The sequence below is a fragment of the Magnolia sinica genome, chromosome 17 (assembly GCF_029962835.1).
Source record: "Magnolia sinica isolate HGM2019 chromosome 17, MsV1, whole genome shotgun sequence".
In the NCBI taxonomy this organism is placed as follows: domain Eukaryota; kingdom Viridiplantae; phylum Streptophyta; class Magnoliopsida; order Magnoliales; family Magnoliaceae; genus Magnolia; species Magnolia sinica.
In genome coordinates, this window is record NC_080589.1 from 65,602,759 (window position 1) to 65,623,572 (window position 20,814).

Below are 20,814 nucleotides of genomic sequence, written 5' to 3' on the forward strand. Positions count from 1 at the left end.
TAAAGCCAATTGCCAAGAAGTAGAAGTTAAGGGAACAAGGGAACAAAACAACATAGACAGTACAGTCGTCTGTGGCTTCTCTACAATGCTAAGGGGTTGTCTTTAAAAAGAGTGAGATGTGGTTACAATGTAATTACATCCAGCTACAACTGCTGCCATGTGTCGAGGGTCCTTTACCAATATGTGTGCCAACCCAATGACTGAGCGCCAACTCTCATAAGTCATAACCAGTGTTCGAAATATCGATACTATCGGTCGATATTATTGGTATCGCACCACTGCGAGACGATACACCCCCGATAACCACCGGAAGATACCAAAAAATTCAAAATCCCAATATCGGCCGATATATCGTCGATATCGCACAATATATCAATGATATGGCGAGATTTCCTCTCCATTATCGTCGGAGACAAATGCACGGACAGAAAATCGGATCCGGCTTGTGGAGAATAAAAAAAAATTGAATTAGAAAAAAAAAAAGAAGAAATCGGAGCACACCTGGCTGGAGTAAGTAGGATTTTCTGCAAATTTTCTTCAACTTCCCCCTTTCTTGGAGATTCCGGCGAGGAATCAGGCCGTGGTCGACATTTCCGGGTCACAGGAGAGAAATCTATCGACGTCCGAAGAAATCCAAGCGAAATCCGGAGAAATCATCTCCGAAATGTCGAGAAATCATCGTGAGACCTGAAATTTCCTAGATTTGGGCGAGATTTTAGGGTTCCGGCCTTCCGGAACCCTCTTTGCGTCGAAACACAAGAGCGTCCGAGCCCTCTTTAGTGATTTTGGGTTGGGTGGTGTACCGCACACCACCGAGTGTTGACGTCATCAAGTGTTGTGGGTCCGATCATAAGGCATGCGTTATATCCAAACCGTTCTTCCATTTTGCGAGCTCGTCGTAAGGCTTGAGCCGAAAAATAAGACAGATCCAGAGAACAAGTGGACCACACTGCAAGCAACAGACAATAGAAGGAGATTGAACGTCTACCATTGAAACCCTTTTGAGGTCAGAGAAGTTTTGGATAAATATGATATTTATTTTTCCTCTTCGTCCAGGTCTGTGTGACCTCGTGACCAGATTGGATGGAAAATAAAAGTCATGGTGGGCCCTACGAATGTTTTAACAGTGAGAATCACTGTCCCACTGCTATTTGTGGTGTGGTCCACTTGAGCTTTGGACATTAATTACTTTTTGGCTCATGATCTAAAATAATCTCTCCGAATGGCTATATAACATTAAATCTGGTCCAAAAGGAAGCGGATTGGCTGGTGTACCACACAAGGACGTGGATTGCATACTACCCCCGCCCGTCCCTAGCTCCGAACAGGCAGGTCTGTGGTCGGGCCCACCGTGATGTATCTGTACATCCAAACCGTCAATCCCTTTTCTCATATTATTTTAAGGTATGAGTACGAAAATGAGGCATATCCAACGCTCAAGTGGACCACACCAAATAATAAGCTTGGTTGCATTAAAATGCACTAAGCATTAAATGTCAGTGGGATTAGATGCAAGAGCATTTTGTAGGGCCCACCATAACGTTTATTTCCCATCCAATCTATTCATAAAGTCACAAAGACATGAATTAAGAGGAAAAACAAATTTTATATTGATCCAAAACTTCCGTGAACCCCTTGAGGGTTTCAATGGCAGACGTTTAATACCCCCATTACCTTTTTTAGTGTGGTCGACTTGATCGTTAGATCTTTCTTATTTTTCGTCTCAAGCGGACTATACTCAAGGAAACAATGGTGGTTGAACACAATACAATTAAAAACTTTTTAGGGTGCACCTTGATTTTCCCTATATTTTTTATTAGGCACTTAATTTATTGATAACTTCACAGAAGTTTGAATGAAGAGAAAAAACAATTATCAGCTTGATCTAACCTTTTGTGGCCCACTAATAGTCAATCATCATTGTTTCCTATGGTATGGTCCACTTGATTATTGGATCTGCTTCATTTTTTTTAATAATGTCCTAAAATGATATGAAAAAACAGATGGATGGGGTGGATACTGAATATAGTTGTCATAGTTCAATCGCACACCGCATATCTTAGTACAATATACAAAGGAAACCTATTATGTCCATTTCTTTTTTGAGATTTTATGATTTAAAAGTGTGTATTAGGGTCTTTTTAAATAATCCCTGAAGTTTCATTGAAAAAATCAACAATTATCTTAATGTTTCCCCATGTTTCCCAAAAGTGCGATAAATTATGCGATACAAACGATATATCCCATGCGATAACCGATACGTATCTGTATCCCAAGGGTGCGATACATTGTGCGATACCGATATTTCGAACACTGGTCATAACAGCCCTTCCTGCCATAAATAACTTCCCATTTCCCCATCCGATTGATTGCCCGCATGGCTGCTGGATTCCAAGCATGTGCTCCCAACTCCCAAGACTTGCATCATGTTTTTGCACTTGCATTGCAATAGTCTGACTGTGCAACTGTCTGCATGCCACACTTCACATGTGCCAACCCAAAACATCTGTCCACCAGCAATTGGGAAGTCCCTTCTTAGTTCTTTCCACTAGTGGTCACATTTGTTACTGCTCGCTCATACGTATCCTTAATCGTGTCAATATATCCTCTTGAAACTCCATTCTTTCCCAACACCCACCGGATTAACTCTCTAGGGACCCTGTCATAAGCTTTCTCTGCGTCAATAAAAACTATGTGCAGAATGGAGATCCTTCCTCCTCTCCCTATATTTCTCCATTGATTAACTACATAAAAGATAGCTTTAGTGGTAAACCTCCCTAGCATGAAAGTAAACCGATTTTTTGATCCATTCGTCCCATATTTCTCAATCACTCTCCCTATATTTCTCTAATTCATTCCTCCTCTCCCTATATTTCTCAATCACTCTTTTCCAAAGTTTTGATAATATAGCTCATAAGTTCAATCCCACAATAGTTGGTGCAGCTCTGTCTCCTGCCATAAATAACTTCCATTTCCCCAACTGATTGATTGCCCGCATGGTTGTTGGATTCCAAGCATGTGCTCCCAACCCCCAGCACTTGCATCATATTGTTGCACTTGCACTAGTATGCCTGTGCAGCTGTCTGCATGCAACACTTGGCCATGTATGCCAACCCAAAACATCTGTCCACCAATAATTGGGAAGTCACTTCTCTACACTAGTGGTCACAATTGTTATTGTTCCCTCATACATATCCTTATTCATGTCAATATATCCTCTTGAAACTTCATTTGTTCCCAACACCCACCAGATTAACTCTCTAGGGACCCTATCATAAGCTTTCTCTACGTTAATAAAAACCATGTGAAGATCCAAGGGTCCCCACTCATGACTCAGTGGTAGACCCCATGGGTTTCAACACTAGGGTCATGGGTTCGAATAACCATGTGGTGTGTGTGGATGTGAGGGTGTGTGTAAAATATACAATAAATAAATAAAAATTAAGAAAATTAAAAACCTCCCTAGTATGGAACTAAACCAATTTTCTTATACATTCGTCCCATGCCTTGGTCTTTGCTCAATCACTCTTTTCCAAAGTTTTGATAGTATAGCTCATAAGTTCAATCCCACAATAGTTGGTGCAACTTTGTGTCTCATTTATTCTTATAAATAGGTACCATGATACTTTTCCTCCATCTGGCATTTTCTTTGATCTTCCAAACTCGTGAATTTTTTTAAAGGTGAGAAACACACACTACCACCCACGCACGCATGGGTTCTCGAACCCTTGACCTCATGAGACACAATGTCTACCACTGAACTCGATGAACAACATTGTCAACCAAAATAACCCAATATCTCCCAGACACTTCCAAAGCTTTATTGATATACGGATACCATCTAATCCGAGGGCCTTTCCTGTTTTCATCTTTCTCAAAACTTCTTTCACTGAGATTAGTGTTTTAAATAGCAAATAGTGTTCACCCCTCTAAAGCATGAAGCTTGAGCTACATAGCGTGCACCGTAAGCTACACGCTACTTTCAGACTTTTCAGTTAAAGTTGTGCTTGGCTGTGCCATATATATATATATATATATATATATATCATGATATTTTGCACCAAAGTTGAATAATGATGAAATTTAATGATATTTTGTGCAACTAAACATAGCCTAAAATAATAGGGAAAAAACAAAGGCAAAGATTGAAGTATAGAGGGAAAGAAAGATAAACCTAACTGATTTAATATTATTACTTATATTATTTTACTAAAATTATTGAAAAGATTAACTATTTTTTATTTTTAAAAAAAAATGAAAATGCAACAAATCACTGAAAACATTAACTAATTTTAATTTTTTAGTGAAAAATAACTTGTAGTGTAAACTATGTAGTGTGTACCATAGGCTATGTAGCGTGTCGCGTATACAAAATTAGCATATAGCATAGGCTACACGTGACTTGAACTATTTACACGAGCTATGTAGCATTAAGGCTAAGCTATGCTACGTAGCATAAGCTACACGCTATACAATGAAGCTATTTAAAATACGGCATCAGATATCCTAATACTACGAAAGTATTTATAGGCTCTGACATCATTTGAGTTCATGGTTCCTTCTATCCCTGTGCTAATAGTGTTATTGTCATTTAAGGTTCCAACCTTTCATTGATCTCATTGCACTTGATTAATACCCTCTGGTCATCACTCTTAATGCATTTAATACCATCTAGGTCCTACTCTTCCTCTCTCTCATTTTTGTAAGTTTCAAGACATCTTTCTCACGTTCACTCATCAACAACTATTCTAAAGATCATCATAAGCCTTAAGTTTAGCTTCACTTAATACTTTCCTAACAATCTTTTAGGCATTTCTATATTGTTAGGAAACCAATCTCAAAATCACTTCCAAGTCATCAGGATACAACATCAAACTGCATTTTCCAACCCACTCCCACAAGTAGTGACACATCCTTGGCTACACCAACAATTGGTCTCGCCTCTAAGACTACTACTTTATTTGATACGACCTTGGCCTTTAACAACTATAAAGCCCAATTGTGTGACATTCTTATTAGCAACAAAGTTGTGAGTGGCACCAATACCTAACATCGCACGAACAATATGCCATTGGATACTATCTCAAATACCAACAATTGCAAAGTATTCACCCCATTGGCCTGTTTGGGAGCCTTGTATTTGGAATGCAATGGAATCCGAATCACAATTACACTAGAATCAAGGATATTCTAAATCATCAGTTGTGTTTGGCAGGAAGGCATTGGAACTGTTTGGAAGCTTGTAGTTTGAGTGTATTGAAAATCTTTAGTATATTCACAAGACCCGAATTTGATTAATTAAATCAACTTTAATATCCCAAATTAGTATAAATGTGTGATATTTGATAGAATGATTGTAATAGGCCCATTGAAATATATACTTTGGCCAAAGATGAGGAAATTTTGAGCCTCAAGTGGACCACAAACGCAAGGATAACAAACAAGCAACTTGCCAACGTTTTGTAACCGTCAATTTAGATGGCCAACGTTTGGACAGTTGGATCATTCTATTGATGTGATTTTCGTGTTGCAACCAATCGTCGTATTGTTTTAGGGTATCATCAACATGCCACGTGTACAACAGATTAGTAGCCTATTGACACCTTTGTTACACGTGCGACTCTCCTATCTTTAAAAGGAAGCCAAAAAAGGCATTTCACTCGGATTACACTCGAATCATAGCAAAAAGTGAGATTTCAAAACACCAAAATTGTGTATTTCAAATACCTCTGATTCCATTTACCACCGAATACTTGGCTGCCAAACAAAAAAAGGCGACTTTTGGATTTGAAAGACACCTATTTACTCTCAAATCCGGGCTTCCAAACAACAACGCATTGAATTTCTCCTTCTTTGGACAAAATCCCATGCCCGATGAGCGCCCTGACAAATGAAACAACCAGAGTTTGCCTTGAACACTTCCCCTGCTGTCCATCCATAAGAGATGAGTATTTTTTCTCATGGCATGATTTATTCCTAACCTTGGAGGATTTGTCCTTATTCTTTTCTGATCCAGTGGCATTTTACTTTGTAGTCCACCAGACTATCAGCCACAGATATCGGCGACGCAAGATCTTTCACACCCCGCCATCGTATTTCCCTTGCGAACATGGTTGGAACCAGACATGAAATTGAACAGTTAGTCATCCTCTGACACTTCTTGACATCCCACGTCAAAGACTGGAATTGCTCTCTCTCTCTCAAAAAAAAAAAAGACTGGAATTGCTTGACAAATTCACAAACCATATCCAAATGTTGCAATTTTCACAAAGAACCCTGAGCCACATTGCATTGAAGGAACAGCTCCTTCAGGTCACTCTTCAAGACGGTCCAAGTAGCAATTCTTAAATGGATCGCATCATCAACATGAATTCTCCACAACTTTGCATTCCCCTGAAACATACATGTGATGGTAACCATTTCACTTTCAGGTGTATGGGGATCCTTGAAATACCGTTTCATCCCCCCACAGAAAGTTTTCCAACTCCTCAGCACTCTGCATTCTACTGTAGGGAGTCAGTTCAGGCACTCTCACCCTGTACGCTTCGCCACTAACAAAAGACCCAAGAACCACACACTTCACAATAGCCAACTCATTGGCCAGATCTTCCAAGCCTTGCTTGAACTGAGCAACCAAAGACTTTTCTAGCAGTTCAAGCCTTTTCCATGAACATGACCAATCGTGACTCATATGCCAACGATCCTTCTACAGTGGCCACCAGCGACATGACTTGCTCCTTGAGATGAGTCAAACGATTCTTTAATTGTTCCATCGTGCTCCCACCAACCATCAACAAGAGCCAGTCCCGTGTCCATCAACAGGGCTCTGATACCGAAATGTTAGGGGGCTGGCCTACGATAATAGCCAAACGGTGCAGCCTAGGTTTACAGACCTTAGTAAAGTCAAAGGAAACAAAAGTTACACAGGCAACAAGATCTTACGGACTCTGGCCCAACCATTCGATACTTCACTAAGGGAAAATGGCGTATATAGTAAACTTGCCCATAGTTTTTCTACAATGCACAAGGGGTTGTCTTAAAAAGACATGTTTACAAAGTAGCTACATCTAGTTGGAATTGGTGCCATGTGTCTAGGGTCATTGCCATGTGTGCCAAAGCCAATGACTGAGTGCCAACTGTGATAACAGCCCTCCCTGCAATACCTGACCATAAATAAATGCCTTCCATTTCTCCATGTGACTGATTGCCCACATGAGTACTGGAGTCCAAGCATGTACTCACAACTCCTGGCATTTGCATCCTACTGTTGCACTGGTCCACCAGTGCAGCTCTGTCCATGTGCCACAGGCCATATTTGCGAACCCACAACATCTGTCCACCAGACCTGTCTACGGTAAGTCAAAGACATGCCCAACTTGTCACTACTGACCACAGGGGTTACAAGAAGCCCTTACAATCATGAATAACACCACCTAACCCGGATTGTCCAAAGCACTCCCATCTACATTTAACTTCCGAGTATCCAGAGAGACCCAATCTACCTACTATAGTTTCCATTGTACATTTCCAAATTAATCCGACTGCAATGGTGTCTACAACCATGAGTTTGAAACCACATCCAAGAACACAGTTGTTCTCACAATATCCAATAAATAAATAAGCAAAAGCAAATTTACATGAGGACTTTACAATGCAGAATATATGCTATGTAGAAACACTGGCAAAGCTTACAGTAACCACTGTGATGATAGCTCTCTACAAAAATCAATAGTTTCAATGCCTTTATAGCATGCAACCACTGAATTAGAAGCCGCCAGTCAACTACAAGCTATTGTACTGTTAATAAATCCATCGATAGCAGGGTCTGTGAACTTCAATAGTAGTGATATTGCATTTCATTATTGCGATTAATTTAGTCTCTGCCCCAAAGTCAGCATCTCACGATTGTCTGTGTTTACATCAACCAATGAAAGCAATCAAATGAGAATCCAGAAAAGGCTACAAAGGAGTAAGAGAGCTACAAGACAGATCGTACAATAGACTACAAAGTTTTCTATAATTGCAACATTAACTTTTACACGTACTTACTCCTAGGTTACAAGCTGTAATAGATGAAAAATGGTAAAAGGTCAATGTACCTCGGAATTAGTCCGGGTCTTCTTTTTTTTCTTTTTTTTGAGAAATAAGACAGGTTCAAAATTGATAATACGGTTATAAGAATTTTATTATATAACATAACCATCTCAAGAAGTTCTATTTCTTCCTCTTTTTCAGTTTGATAACCTCCTAAGACAGTATAAAAAAGAGTTAAAGGCTACTGAGCAAACCTGTAAGGGAGTCCCAGTCAGAAGCAACCGTCTCTGGCAACGATACCTATCAAGGTCACGTGCCAGAACTGATTCCCTATCTTTCATACGCTGAGCTTCATCAATTATAATATACTTCCAGTCAACTCTCGATAGCTTTGCACGATCATACATCACAAACTCGTAAGTTGTAACGAGTACATTAAACTTCATGGCACTAACCACCTAGAGAACACATATCAAGAAAATAAGGTTCAGCAAAATAACTAAATGGGCTAATATGTATTTTGAGATGTAAGAATCTGAAAATGAGAACCTCAGAAGGGTGTGTGTGTGTGTGTGTGTGTGTGTGTGTGTGTGTGTGTGTGTGTGTGTAAAAGATTTCTGTAAAAGTGAGAATCCCTTCCAAGAAATCATGCACTGTGGAGCTCCATGGGACATGATTAATACCAATTTGGCTACAAAAGGAGCAAAATAGATGCTTCAGGAATCTCATCTAACAGAAAATTCAATAGGTAAAGGCTGTTCAGCTGAATAAAAAACCTCATCACGATCAGTGCAGCAAATCCGCAGATTTGGTAAATGAATCAAAGAAAATGGCATCACAAAGACCACAATAAAAATACGGATGCACCAATCAAGAACAGATTCGAGAATATTAGCAATGAGAAACATATCAAGCTGAATTAATAGCCTCATTTATAACAAATGGCATTTATTTTATGAATGGGAAAATCTTTATTATAACAAACAACATTGTTAAAGTTGCAGGGCTTCTCGAGTCCAAAGGAAAATCTTAGGATTAAGATTGGTTCTTCAGATGGATATGCATTGTTGCCACCTATCAAGAAGAATGCCATTTGACACCATCATAGCTGCTGCAGAATCAAAATAAAGCTGCAAAAAAAAAACATACTGATGCATCCATGACTGCTTGTATACAACCATATGAACATGTTGTAGGTGATTGGTCAAAAAATATAGAACTGCCCATGAAAAACAAGGGAAAATTTGTGGATCCTACCTGAGAAAACAACTTTGAGCGTTGATCCTTTCCACCAACGTAAAAAATGCATGATGCAGAAGGCAGCCAACTGTGTAGCTCACTCTGAAAAGACAAAAGATGTTAGCCAGCAGAATAATGAAAGTCATGCCAATTAATAAACTTGAAAAGAAGAATTTGACCTTCCAATTAACCAATACAGCATTTGGAACAATTATAAGATGAGGCCCATAGTTCCCTTTGAATTCCATCAAATAAGCCATCAATGCCATGACCTGTTCATAGAAGGTACATTACTTTTATCTCAACTCAACTCATTTAAAATAATAGATGGATATCAAAGCGCCTAAAGAAGCAACCACTCACAATTAACCCACCAATTAAATGCACAGAATAGGCAACTCAAACTGGACGTGTTATAATGAGTCGAAGATATTAATAGTGGTATCCACCAGCATAATTGCCTGCCATTCAACCATTACCCATAACGACTGCTATGGCCACACAACGGCCTACTTCTTTTTTGAAAAAGAAAAACTGAAAACAATTAGAAAATTTCCAAAAAATAAAAATGAGAAGATTCCAATTTTTTTTCTGGCTTTGAACATGTTTATGATCGTGCAACGACTCGTTCTTTAGTAAGAATGTTATCTCAGGCTACCTGATGATTTTATTAATTTGAGAGGCTAGACTTAATTCAAAACTCCTACGTTTAATTTTATCAATGATTCAATATGAATAAGTTTATCTGAGCATGAATCTAGTGATGAGAAATTATATTTTAAAATTAAATTCGGATGAATAGTTTTGGGCCACTTTGAGACTGAATGCCCCCAAAATGGCCCAAAATTCATGTAATATGTAGAACTCATCCCATTAATGCACATCTCTAAGGGCCTGTTTGGTTCCTTGAAATACCACGGTTATGTGGTGTAAAACTCACATCATTACTCCCTGTCCCCGATTGGATAAACCAAGCTGTCAAATCATAGTTATCCGTCGGAATAACCACCAACTTGGATGGGCGGAGGCGCATTGATGTGGCATAGTTTTGTGGGCCCCACCATGATGTATATGTTATGTCCACACTATCCATCCAACCTGTCAGATCATTTTACGGAAAGAGACAAAAAATGATGCACATCCAAAGCGGAAATTGACCACACCACAGAAAGGAGTCAGGATTGAACGCATGCCATTGAAAACTTCCTGCGGCTGATAGAAGTGTTGAATGAAGCTGATATTTGGGGTCATGCCCAAAATGATATTGCAAAATGGATGGACAGTGTGGATATAACACATATTAGGCAAATTTTATCCATGTGTATCTAATCATGGTGAGTACTTTACATGCATATCAAAAATTAAAGCTGCGAGAGTGGTACTGGTATTGCATACGGCTTTACTTTGGACTACCATGGAAGTGATAATCATTACCCATTTACATTACAATACAGCACATTATTGTAGTAATCTTTGAAACAAACAGGCCCTAACCATTTGATACTATTTCCCTTAAGAAATTTGTGGGGAAATCAATTATTAAATTCGGATGAATAGTGTCAAGACAATTTAGGACCACTCGAATGCCTCCAAAACAACCCTAAATTCATGCAATGTGGAATTCATCCCACTAATACATATCCCTAACCATTTGACACCATCTCCCTCAACAAATTTGTGGAGAAATAAAAATTAAATTCGGACGAATAGTGTTGGACCGATTTGGGACTACTCGAATGCCCTCAAAACGGGCCGAAAATCATGCAATCCGTGGGATTCATTTGTTCTTTTCTTTTGAAGAGAAATCCATGGAATTCATCATTTGCAATTCTCTAAGCATTTGACATCAGATAAAAAAATAATAAATAAATAACTAAATAAATAAATCCGGCAGTCTTCACTCAAAAAATGACCCGAAATTACAAAAATACTAAAAATTTTGAAAACGAGCTGAAAAACAATGCATGTGCAGTTCTAAACTCCATATATGTATTTAAACAATTTACACTCCAAGTATTTTACAAGAAAAAATTAAAAATAAAAATTGAAAATTGCTGAAAATTATATAAAAACCAACAAATTATACAAAAATAAAAATAAAAATTCATACAAACATAGCCAAATCAATCACAAATCTAGCAAAATTTAGTTGATTTGGAGCCTTTTGTAAGATATTGGGCGATTTGGTGCTATAATGTGTTAAATCAATAAATTTTCAGCAAGAAAAAAAAATGTTTACCTATTTTTTCATTATTTATTTTTTTTCCGAATTTAGCTCTGTGAACTTCAATTTTTTCGAGAACTTATATCTTGTATTTAATCTTCAAAGATTTCGCAAATCTAGTTGGAATTGGGTTAAAACTAGTCCTAAGAAGCAAAAATGTCAAAAAAATGTTAGAGAAATGGAGGAAATGGCAAAACAGCCACCAGAAGGAGTCATAAGATTCATAACAGACCATTACGGTCCAATTTTTTTGGAACTGTCTGTTACACCCCCTTAACGCATAATGGCCCAAGCCGTTTCTGTTACGTAACAACCGGTACATAACCGTTTATTAATACCTTGCAATGAACAGTCAGCAGGAACAAAGCTATGTTGATGATGATAACAATAAAAAACAGTGGGTAACTCTGGGGAATCCTAGTCATTGGAATTCTGTCAAGAAATTAGCTTCAAACCTTAGTTTATGGTCCTAATGACCTAAGTTTGCATCCAGACTTTTGGGAGGATAGGTAGAGTCAGGGGAGTTTGGGACACCATGGTGTATTGGGGGGGAATTTTAATGTGGTTAGGTTTCGCCATGCAAAGTCAGAAAGGTCTCGGGTCACGACGAGTATGAGGGGTTTCATTCAGTTTATGAATCAATGGGAGTTTGTAGATTGGCCGCTATATGGGACTAGGTTCACGTGGTCCAGTAAGCAGCCATCGCTGGGATTATGTAGGCTTGAACACTTAATGATTTTAGATGCTTGGGAAGTGGAATTCCCAAATCTGGACCAAAAGGCTCTCACTAATAGGATGTCAGACCAAAAAGCAATACTTTTATACGCTAAATTCAAGTCATGGGGACCAAAGCCTCTCTATTTTGAGTGTATATGGCTAGATTTCCCAGGGTTCTCGATGCTGGTGCAAGAGTGGTAATCCTCTTTCTCGTTCTCGTGTGTCAATCATTGCATTAGCATTAAGCTAAAGAGGCTTAAGGAGAAGCTTAAAGTTTGGAATAGGGAAGTGTCTGAGAACATTAAGAAGTCGAAGCAGATTCTTCAAGAAGAACTATTGGCAATTGGGAGGAAGGCAGGTGGCTTAGAGATGGGGACAACAACTCAACGTACTTCCATAAAATTGCACGTGCCAGAGGAAGAGCTAGCCGCATCCCCGCCGTCAATGTCTCAAATTCTTCTCAAAAAGGAGGCTATTTGAGATTCTCTTATCAACTCTTTCTTTCTTTTTTAAAGGCGATGATTTTATCGTATGAGGCCAAAGCTTGAAAGAATACAATTTACAAAAGATAAAAGAAAAAGAACCCAAAACTATATCTTCAAAAAGCCTAACCCCATTCCAATACATAAATTTTAGCCCTTTTGTAAACCTCCCCTACCCACTGACTTCGGTTCTTAAAACATCTATTGTTCCTTTCTTCCAATAGGGACCATATTCCAGCTGACATAGATCTTTGCCATCTTGCCTTTCCTTCCCTATTCCTCCGCCATGCCAAGACCAAAAAAAATACTTCAATGGAACCTGGCATTACCCAAGAGGCACCAAAAGCTTCGAAGAAACTAACCTAAATCTAATGAGCAATTAAGTAATGGTCCTAATGGATGAAGAGACGATCTACTGACTCTTCATTTTGCAAACACATTAGCAAATATTCAGCAACACCATCCTTCTCTTCTAAAGATTATCTATGGTTAATGATGGGGGCATCACGCGCACACACGCCGCCCCCCCACGCACATATGCAAGGAAAAGGAGGGCCCCACCGTCAATCTGGCTCGATGACAACGTCCAGGGAGGGCCTCCTAATTAGAAGACGGATTTTTGGTTCAAGAGAGTGGGCCCGATAATCAAGTAAAGCCCATCATGGGATCTCATGATCGTGGCCCACCAGTCAGATTAAATTCATATTTTAGGTTTTGCTTATGTATATTATTTAGAACATCATTAACGCTTTAGATTTCTTTGATTGGTTTTTATTTTAGTTTACTTCATCACCAAGTAATAGGTTGCGCACATGGCGCGAGTTTTGGGGTATAGGGTTTTCTCTATAAATAGAGACCCCTAGTAGTTCTTTTGATTCAATGAAGATGAATAAAAATTGTTACGTTTTCCTGCTCCTTTCCGAGTTATGGAAACTTAATTGGGTGCGATATCCTCCCTTCTTCGAAGGGCTAACTATCATGGTGCGAAGCCAAATCTATCCCGATTCGCCCCCACCTTCTTTCATCCATATTTATTTTCTCCTACAAGCATTCCATCTACAAATCCATCAATAGTTGCAATCATTTCTATCTACAGCAGATTTCCAGAATCTAGTCATGCAGGAGGGCTGAAACTTCGGCGGAGCACCACGCACAAACCGTGCATCGGATCGAGCTGAGATTTGGGAGTTTTGGAGTCCATCCCTGGCCGACCAGGGCCAAGGTGGTATTTTTTTGAATAGTGGGCCCCACACGTGTGGCCTTGATTACACGCACGTGCGTCTAGGGTATTGTTGCTGTCCGCGGGCGGAAACTGTCTTCCAGTTCAAGTTTTCTTCTTATTTTACCCTCTCATACCAGTTTTTCATAAACCCTAACCCTAGATTGCATTATCCTTAATTTGTTTGCCCATTTTCTCACCCTAGGGTTCCTTGAATTGAAATTGGTGAATCCCTTGGATTAGGGACTGATTGTTGTGCATGTGTGGATGATTACTGCTTATCTTTGAGCATCATTTAGTTTATAATTTTAACAGATCCAGCCCTAACCTGTGTAGGCTTAGACCCGTGCAGATTCCCCTTTAATTGAATGTCTGAGCTTTTGTGTAGGATGTGGAATTAATATGGATTGTTTTGAATTAGTATGATCTAAAGCCTGAGATCTTGCATATCATATTTAATTTTCCATGTCCTACATCAGTTAACACCTTTTTTCCTACCCATTAGCCACGCCGAAGCAATCACTTTAGGGGGGACCTTATAATGCAACACACAAGTTGTGCTGAGAAAGTGATAACTCGATGAAGCCCCAAACATAAATGAGTACAAGGATTTAACTGAAATTTTACCTGATTTTGCTTTAATCCATACTATTGAATCCTTCTCTTCCATAATTGGCGAAACCTTTTGAAGCAATCCTAGCAGATTAAGCATTCTCTTCTTCTTCTTCCAATAGGTTCCTTCTACATAATGGAGTCCAACTAACCACATTCCTACTTATAGAAAAACAAAGAGTGACAGGGATGTTTCGCTCCACCAATAATTTAGCCAATCGAGGAAGTCTCTTTAAGTGGTTTATTTCCCAAACAAGTATCCTCCCAAAACCGAATACCTTGCCCATCTCCAAACAGAAATTGGAATATTCTAAGCATTCTAAATATGCATTCATTTATAAATTGGAACATGTTTATGTTGGTGTAACGGTCCACTCTTTGGTGAGAAGCTGTATCGGACTGTCTGATGAATTTATGAACCAGACAACCTGGTATTGGCTATAGATATTTTATATTTAATTATCTAACTATATAATATCAATATGAATTAATTAGAATGAATCAAATACCAAAATATCTCATATTTGTAGGTATTGGTGTATTACATACCTTGTGACTTGTGTACATTTTATTTCAACATACAATCTAGGGACTTTTATGTCCAATTATATAATTCATATATCTAACAAATTAATATAATTTTTCCCAATAAATCTTAAGAAAAAATTTGAAATTATATTCAAGTAAATAGTGTTGTCGATTTAGAGCTGATTTGGTGGACCATTTGATGCCCCAAATCAACGTTCAATTCATACAATCTATTGGCACTCATCTCACTAATGGATTGGTGGATATTTATTGAACAATGATGAATGAAAAATATCAAACGATCCTATTTCAGAAAAACAAGTGTTTGCAAATTAACAGTGAAAATCATTTAAATAATTTAATTTTGGAATTGTGACATGGCAACAATAGTGCCATAATTTAATTTATTAATTTCGAGTTCATGTATGCCTCATGGACAATTTTTATGGCCATGTACATAGGGCCCACCACGATGTATGTATTGTATATCAATGACATCCATCCGTTTTATCAAATCATTTTAAGGCATGGTCCAAAAATGAGGTAGATCCATATCTAAGGTGGACCACTAGTGGGTGAAGCATTCAAATTGGGGTCCACCTTAATGTATTTGTATATCCGTGTCGTCGATCTATTTTGCCAGCTCACCTTAAAGCATGATCCAAAAAAACAGGCAGATTTAAACCTTAGGTGGACCGTTAGTGAATGACGCCCTCAACATAGGACCCACCTTGAATTCTTGATGCATTTGTTGTATATCCATGCTGTCCATCCTTTTTGCCAACTCATTTTAGGGCATGGTCCAACAAATGAAGCAAATCCAAATCTTTGGTGGACCATACAGTAGGGATTGAATTCCCACGATTAAAACTTTTATTATTATTATTATTTTATTTTATTTTTTTATTTTTTTTTATTTTTAAGCTGCGACTTTTGTTTTCCTTGATCCAAGTCCATGCAACCTTATAAGTAGTTTCGATGTTAAACAAACATTAGAGTGGGCCATAATAAGTTCTTTACAGTGGGCATTCAATCCTACTGTGCAGTCCACTTGAGATCTGGATCTGCATTATTTTAGGGACCATGCCTTGAAATGATCATAAAAAGCTGATGGGTAGCACGGATACATAATACAACACATAAATCAAGGTGGGTTGCATGCACTAAAACAATGCTACTACACAATGGACATTCGATCCTATTGTGCGGTCCACTTGAGATCTGGATCTGCTTCATTTTAGGGACCATGCCTTGAAATGATCAGGAAAAACTAATGGGTGGCATGGATATATAATACAACACATAAATCAAGGTGGGCCACATGCACTAAAACAATGCAAATGCACAGTGGGCATTCAATCCTACCATGCGGTCCACTTGAGTTCTAGATCTGCTTCATTTTAGGGACCATACCTTGAAATGATCAAGAAAAACTGATGGGTGGCATGGATATATAATACAATACATAAATCAAGGTGGGCCGCATGCACTAAAACAGTGCAAGTGCACTAAGCGGCGTGCGCCGCAGACCACTTAAACAAATAAGGTGCATGGGTGTAAAACAGCCACACCCATTCATTTTTTCCCAGACCGAGAGAGAGGGAGAGAGAAATGAGAGGGAAAAAAGAAAAAATGAGAGGGAAAGAAAGGGAAAATGAGAGGAAGAAAACGAGAGGGAAAGAAAGAGAAAACGAGAGAGAAGGAGAAAACGAGAGTTGCAGCTGCAGCAGGGCTGCAACCGCAGCCCGAGGAGGAGGAGGAGGAGGAGGAGGAGGAGGAGAAGAAGGAGAAAACAAGAGGGGGGGCCGCAGCCACCGCAGCCCAAGAAGAAGAAGAAGGAGAAGGAGAAGAAGAAGGAAAGAAAGGAAAAAAAAAAAAAAGGTATGGTTTTTTTTTTCTTTTTTCTTTTCCTAGAGGCTTCGCCCGCACATGACAACACTGCCATTACCATTACGTATTGGCCGATACGGCAATATCGTAACGGATACGGGACACCCTGGCATTACCGTGAGTATGAGATTTGAGCTTTGAGCGTTTATCGTCTAAGCAAGCACAGGGATTGGAAGTTTTCCCTGAGGGAGAGACTGAAGCCGTGGTCTTCGAGGACGACGACGATGGGGCTCCGAGGTCTTTTAAAAGTGCTAGCCAGAGGTCAAGCAAGATGTGCTAGAAGTCTTTAATGATTTCCATAGTCATGCTCTTGTTTGTAAGGAACCGAGAGCCTCTTTCATCTCTTATTCTGGGGGGGAAAAAAGTGCCAAGTTTGTTTCTAAGTTTGGAACCATCATGCTCATCTCTAGTGTTTATAAGTGAAGGTGCTTGCAACAAGTTTGACGAAGGCAATTACCTCTATGGTTCATGAAATCAAAATACTTTTATTCCATGGAGATCACTGCTTGATGGTCAGTCCATTGCTGATGAGGTTATTGATGATTATGGTAGAAAGAGGCTAACATGCTTCATCCTCAAGATCAACCTAGCAAAGGCTTATGACGGCATGAACTAGAGGTTTCTTCTTTACCTTCTCTGTTGCATCTTGGTTTTCACTTCTTATCGAATAGCTAAAGGCTTCATCGAGGGGAAAGAGAGCTCTGCTTTCCCTATTGTTGTTCTCCATTGTTGGAGATGCAATGTCTAGAATGTTGAAGATGGATCCCAAGCCCAGCTTATCAGAGTGAACGTAACCAGGGCATCAACATCTCTCGTGCACAGTATGTAGATGAAATTGCTCTCTTTCGTGACGGAACTCCAAGGTATGCCTCCAATTTTAAGGACCTTCTCATTTTCAAAATTGTTCCAGGTTTGAAAGTGAAATGAGTCATAATGTGAGTAGAGGTAGTGTCTCTAGGATTAATGTGGAGAGCAGCACATTTAACTCCATAGCTCAGGTTATCAATTGTATTGTTAATGATTCCTCGTTGGAGATCATGGGGATCCCTATTTACATAGGGAGGCCAGTGGTTGTGGTGTGGGAGGGGTGACTGAAAAATATCAAAGACAACTAGCATCTTGGAAAAGTAGTTTATCTTTGGGTGGAAGAACTGAGGATTAAATCAATTCTCTCCCCTTCGATCTTCCCGCCATCTATCTTGAGAAGTCTAGTCAACAGCAAATAAGATCAAAGCCATCTAGAGGCAATTCTTACGAATGATTGGGATAATGCTCGTAAATTCCACCTCATCGCTTGGGAGCAGGTAAGTCAACTAGAAATGGTGGTTTGGGGTATCAAAGATATTCACTCGAGCAACATTAATCCGCTAGCCAAGTGGGCATGGAGATGGGTAATGGCACTTCCTCTCTGTTGAGGTCCATTCTAGCCATTAAGTATGGCCCTATTGAAAATAGGTGGGACAATTAATAAGCTAATGGCATATCTGGATCTCGTATCTAGCACATGATTTCCTTGGGTAGACGTTTTGTTCTTTGTGTGGGCGATGGATTGAACATGCAGTTTGGGAAGACCCCTGGTGCCTGGAGATTCCTCTAGCAAATAAATACAAATCATTGTATTATGTTGCATCTAACAAAGGCTACAGTTAGTCAGCGTTTCAAGTGCCTCGAAGGGACCTTAAAGACTCTGAGGCAGCAGAAGACATGTGCTTGTTCAAAGTTTTAACCTCAGCTTAGATTCCCATCCGTGGCAGGGATTAAAGATCATGTGCGTTAGATACTGAGGTGCGTTCTCAAGTCTCTAGTGGATTTCATCACTAAAGATTGTAATTATGGGGCTTCCAATTTCTCTAGAGTGTGGTCAGCTCCAATAATACCATTGAAGAAAAGCATTTGAGTGGATTGCCAATCTCAACAAGATGCTCACCTGGACCACCAAAAATCCAGGGGGTGGTCGTTGTCAAGCAGATGACCCTTATGCTGTTAGTTCGAAGAAAATGTTGATCACCCCATGTTTCACTGCAACTTCTCCAAATAAGTATGGTCAACAACTTTGTCTAAATTTAGGATTCTTTGGTTCTCCCTAAATCAGTTTTGAAGGCAGACTCCAGTTGGGTTGGTTTGGGTTGGGGACCTTTCAGTTGCAAATTATGGCATATGGCGACGCAAGATACCTTGTAGTCATTGTGGATTGATAGAAATAATCGCATATTCAAAGTTAAGGGGCTATATGCTCTCCACGAGGTCAGTGATCAAAGAAGATATTTTCATTAACATGGGGTTGACTCGAGTTGATCAGGCTTTTAAGGGTTGTTCCGTCACAATGATGCAGTGCAAGTGGGCCAAGTTCTCCAATGTTATCATCCTCAAAAGAAAGATGATGCCAGATGGATTGCTCTCCCATCTAAACTTCAAAGCAAACTTAAATGCATGCATGTTCCTTGAGTAACCCTGGCCTGACGGGAATTGGAGGTCTAGTGCACAATGATGGGGGGGGTTAACCAGGTTGTCAAGGTGCCATTGGAATTCAGGACTCAAATTTCAAGCAGCAGCACTGTTGAAGACGGTAAAGATCGCTGCAAACATGCAAATTAGTCCAGTGATGGTCGAAGGCTACTCAAAGAACGCAATATCTTGGACCTCAAGGTGGACGCTACCCTTGGGGGCTTGCGGACATGGCGGAGGAGGCTTACGATGTGAGTTATGAAAATCAGATTTGGTTTCGTCATGTGTATGATAAAGAGGCGAATGTGGGGCAAATCAGCTGGCAAAGGAGGGCACCATTGCTCTAAGTTTTGTGTTTGGGGATTGTAGATCATCAGCTTAGCTAGCCTGTGTCTTGTGGGTGTGTTTTGCACCAGGCGGGGATGTGCTTGTGTGTCTTATTGGTGTCCGTGGCTGCAGCCCACTGTACTAAGATGTTCCATTTTCAATTCTTTAATAAATTGATGGCCAAAAAAGTAAACAAACAGTGCAGCTGCTAAGCGGCTGCTTCCTAATTGGTTTTCTTTAATCAAAATTACATAGAAGAGAGTGAAAAAAGCATCAAGGCATTTACTCAACATGCTGACAGAGCAGAGAGTTACCTGTACAGTCTTTCCCAGACCCATTTCATCCGCCAAAATCCCATTTAACTTGTTGTTATACAATGATAGCATCCATTGTAGCCCAACCTACACAATGTGAACTAAAAATTTAACACATAATAATTATTCACACAAGTACATAGCAAAGAAAAGGCCAAAAAGGAAACATCTGAGAAGTTGCAACCTACAAGCTGATAGTCTCGTAAAGTTCCGGCCCGCAGCATTGAGGGTTGCCTTACAACTCTTTCACTCACAGCATGTGCAAGATTATAATACCTAGCACAACCGAGCGCATGAGGCCTCATTTGATAGCAAATGTGCAGCTTGTCAATGCAAATGTAACATAAAGCATGACAAAAGAACCATGGTTCAAAGGGTTTAAAAAGATAACTTTCTAGAAGAGGCTGCAGGTAAGATCAATAGAGCACATGCGAACTAGTCATCCAACAAGAGAACTTTTGAAATATGACAAGTAGCTGTACATATATACAGCCAATAACTTTCCAAGAAGTCTATACACCACAGGTTCTCCACGATGACCAAATCTATGGTTAGGAGAGTCATAACAAACTTACTTGTTTACAGAGGAGTTTTCCCTTGGTGCATTCATTTCAGAGAACCGATTTCTAATCATTACTTCCTCCCTTGCACAAGCTGCTGCTGCCTTAACTTCTTCTTCTGAAAGACCCTGTTGAAAAGAAATAAACCACCTACAGTTAACAACGAATGAAAGGGAAATAAATGAATTAAACCCAAAAACAAAAAAAAATCGAAATCAAGAAA

The 20,814-nt window shown here is 39.4% G+C and overlaps 1 protein-coding gene across 2 annotated transcripts in view; it reads right to left on the reverse strand.

Moving 5' to 3' along the window:
* LOC131230206 (ATP-dependent helicase BRM) overlaps window positions 1-20,814 on the reverse strand; it is a 34,497-nt gene that overhangs the window by 7,121 nt on the left and 6,562 nt on the right. For both annotated transcript variants that reach the window (XM_058226022.1, XM_058226023.1), the window contains exons 4-9: window positions 20,607-20,719; window positions 20,220-20,307; window positions 20,032-20,118; window positions 9,453-9,545; window positions 9,292-9,375; window positions 8,289-8,492 (exon numbers count right to left, since the gene is read on the reverse strand). In XM_058226022.1, coding sequence (XP_058082005.1) covers window positions 8,289-8,492; window positions 9,292-9,375; window positions 9,453-9,545; window positions 20,032-20,118; window positions 20,220-20,307; window positions 20,607-20,719 — 669 coding nt within the window. The remainder of the gene's footprint in view (window positions 1-8,288; window positions 8,493-9,291; window positions 9,376-9,452; window positions 9,546-20,031; window positions 20,119-20,219; window positions 20,308-20,606; window positions 20,720-20,814) is intronic.